General features: G+C 61.9%; 1 protein-coding gene across 1 annotated transcript in view; it reads left to right on the forward strand.

Annotated features, from left to right (window-relative positions):
• Nucleotides 1-1,047: 1,047 nt before the first annotated feature.
• LOC104463203 (band 4.1-like protein 1) overlaps nt 1,048-2,189 on the forward strand; it is a gene marked incomplete at both ends in the record, with an annotated part of 3,142 nt that continues 2,000 nt past the window's right edge. The window contains 3 exons of the mRNA XM_010075434.1: nt 1,048-1,152; nt 1,230-1,272; nt 1,939-2,014. Of these exons, the coding sequence (XP_010073736.1) occupies nt 1,048-1,152; nt 1,230-1,272; nt 1,939-2,014 (224 nt within the window). The remainder of the gene's footprint in view (nt 1,153-1,229; nt 1,273-1,938; nt 2,015-2,189) is intronic.

Consider the following 2,189-nt stretch of genomic DNA (forward strand, 5'->3'; position numbering starts at 1 on the left):
GGGCGTGGGGAAGGACGAGCTCTCTGCTGCTGCGGTGCAGAGGATGGGGTCAAGCTGCTGCTCTCTAAGAAGCCACCCTGGGGCACAGGGGAGAGGGTTTAGCCTAGAAGGGCTGGTGCTGCATGTCTTAATTTCTCGCAGGCCAGTGGGAATAGTTGTGCCTTGCTTAATTAAGGCTAATTCAGTAAAAATCAGAAAGCTGAGTCAAACTGTTCAGTGTGACACCCTGACACGTGCCATGGGTGAGCCCCTACCTTCCAAACCCTGGTCAGCTGGAGGGAGGAGAGCCAGGCAGTAGCAACCCAGAGTCAGGGCAGCAAGCCCCGCGCTGTGCTGCTTGGTGCCCTGGGCTGCTGTCCCTGGGGCGTGTGGGGAAGGGGCTTCGGTAAGTGGATAGGTGGGAGCTGCCAGGCTGCAAGGTTGTAAATAGGAGAGGGGTCGTTCTTCCATCTCCTTGAGCAAGCCGGTGCCTCACTGCCACCGGTAACGAAGGGAAATTCAGGGGAACGCCAAGGACCAGGTAACAAGGGTACCCTTCATCCCTGTGCATGGCTTGTGCTCTTTGTGGCTCTCGTTTGTCATGCTGTGCTTCAGGCCCCAGCCACCACCTCCACCAGCTGGGAGGGTGGCGGGGGGGAGCGTGTCCTACGGGCAGTGCTGGCCGCCATGAGCTTTGGGGTGTGTTTGTCCTGGCTCTCTGGTCTGGAGCAGGGGTGTCTGGGCTGGCTGGGCCCCCCTCTGGTTTGGCATTGCTGTCTCCTGGTGTGGTGGGGGTGAGCCGGGTGGGCACCAGGTCCCCTGGCCTGTGGGACCTGATGCCTGCAGCGCTCTGGCTGGGCTTGGCCGTGCCCTGTCCCTGCAGCCCTGGGACCGCCTGGGTATCCCCAAAGCAGTGCTGCTGGGGGAGAAGGCTGCTCTCAAAGGCAGCCCAGCACCTTCTGGTGGTCACCTGGAGGGCCAGGGCTGCCCTGACCCTCCCCAGTGCTCCCTGCCTGCACCCAGCGGGTCTCCAGGGTCTCACCAGCAGCCTCTCCATGTGTCCCACAGAAGCACGCCCGAGGCCAGGTCCTCTTCGACATGGTGTGCGAGCATCTCAACCTCCTGGAGAAGGACTACTTCGGCCTCACCTTCTGTGACTCAGACAGCCAGAAGGTGAGTACAGGGGGTCCCTCTGCAGTCATCCCCTCCATGGCAGGGGCCCCCCCCGACCTGCTGTCTCCTTGTTGCAGAACTGGTTGGATCCCTCCAAGGAGATCAAGAAGCAGATCCGCAGTAAGTGCCCAGGGAGGATCCATCCTTCCCAGCCTCGGGTGTCCCATGGGGCTCCCGGGTGGCTCCGCTGTGGCTGTCCTTTGGTGGGTCCCCTCCCCACCTGCCCTGGCGGGGACCTTTGGCAGCTGGCCTGGGGCAGGGATGCAGTTGCTTGTTCGGCTGCCTGTTACCCACCTCTCCTCTTACTCATGACAGCCGTGGTGGGGAAAGGACCCTGTCTGTGCCACTGGAGAGCTGGCTGAGACCTGGTCCCTCTCTGGGTGCCATCTCCACCTGCCCTGAGCAGGGAGCACAGGGATTGGGGGAAGAGTGGGGGCCTTGCTGGGACAGATCCTGGGGTGCCTTTGCCCATGAAGTTGCCTTGCTGGGGAGGCAGAAGGGCTGTTACCCAAAGTGTCACCTTCTGGGACACGTGAGGCTTTTGCTGTGACATTGGCAGTCTCGCTGAGCTGATGGCTCCTGAAGTTGGGATGCTTTTCTCTCCCTAGCTGTTTGGGGAGGATTAACCAAGTTGTTCTGGTGTCCCAATGGCTGCTCTCCTGGCAGCTTCTGGAGCCCCCTCAGTCCCTGCCCTGTGCCAGGCTTGGGGACAGTCATGGGACCCTTAGTGGATGCCCAGGTGCAGCCAGCGTGGATCCTGCCCTTACTGCTCTCTCCCCTCCCTAGGCGGGCCCTGGAACTTCGCCTTCACTGTGAAGTTTTACCCTCCAGACCCTGCCCAGCTCACGGAGGACATCACGAGGTGGGGACCAGCCCTCCATGGGCACAGTGGCCAGGGCAGGGCTCAGGCAGGACGTGGGCAGCTGGGGGATGTTTGAGGGCTTGTTGCCCTCCTCCTGCGTGTGCCATGTCCAAATCACACAGAGTGGGGCCAGGAAGGTGGCCGTGGGAGGTGGCCAGTCCCTGCGGAGAGCAGT

This window comes from Pterocles gutturalis, unplaced genomic scaffold (genome assembly GCF_000699245.1).
Source record: "Pterocles gutturalis isolate BGI_N339 unplaced genomic scaffold, ASM69924v1 scaffold25822, whole genome shotgun sequence".
Taxonomy (NCBI): Eukaryota; Metazoa; Chordata; class Aves; order Pterocliformes; family Pteroclidae; genus Pterocles; species Pterocles gutturalis.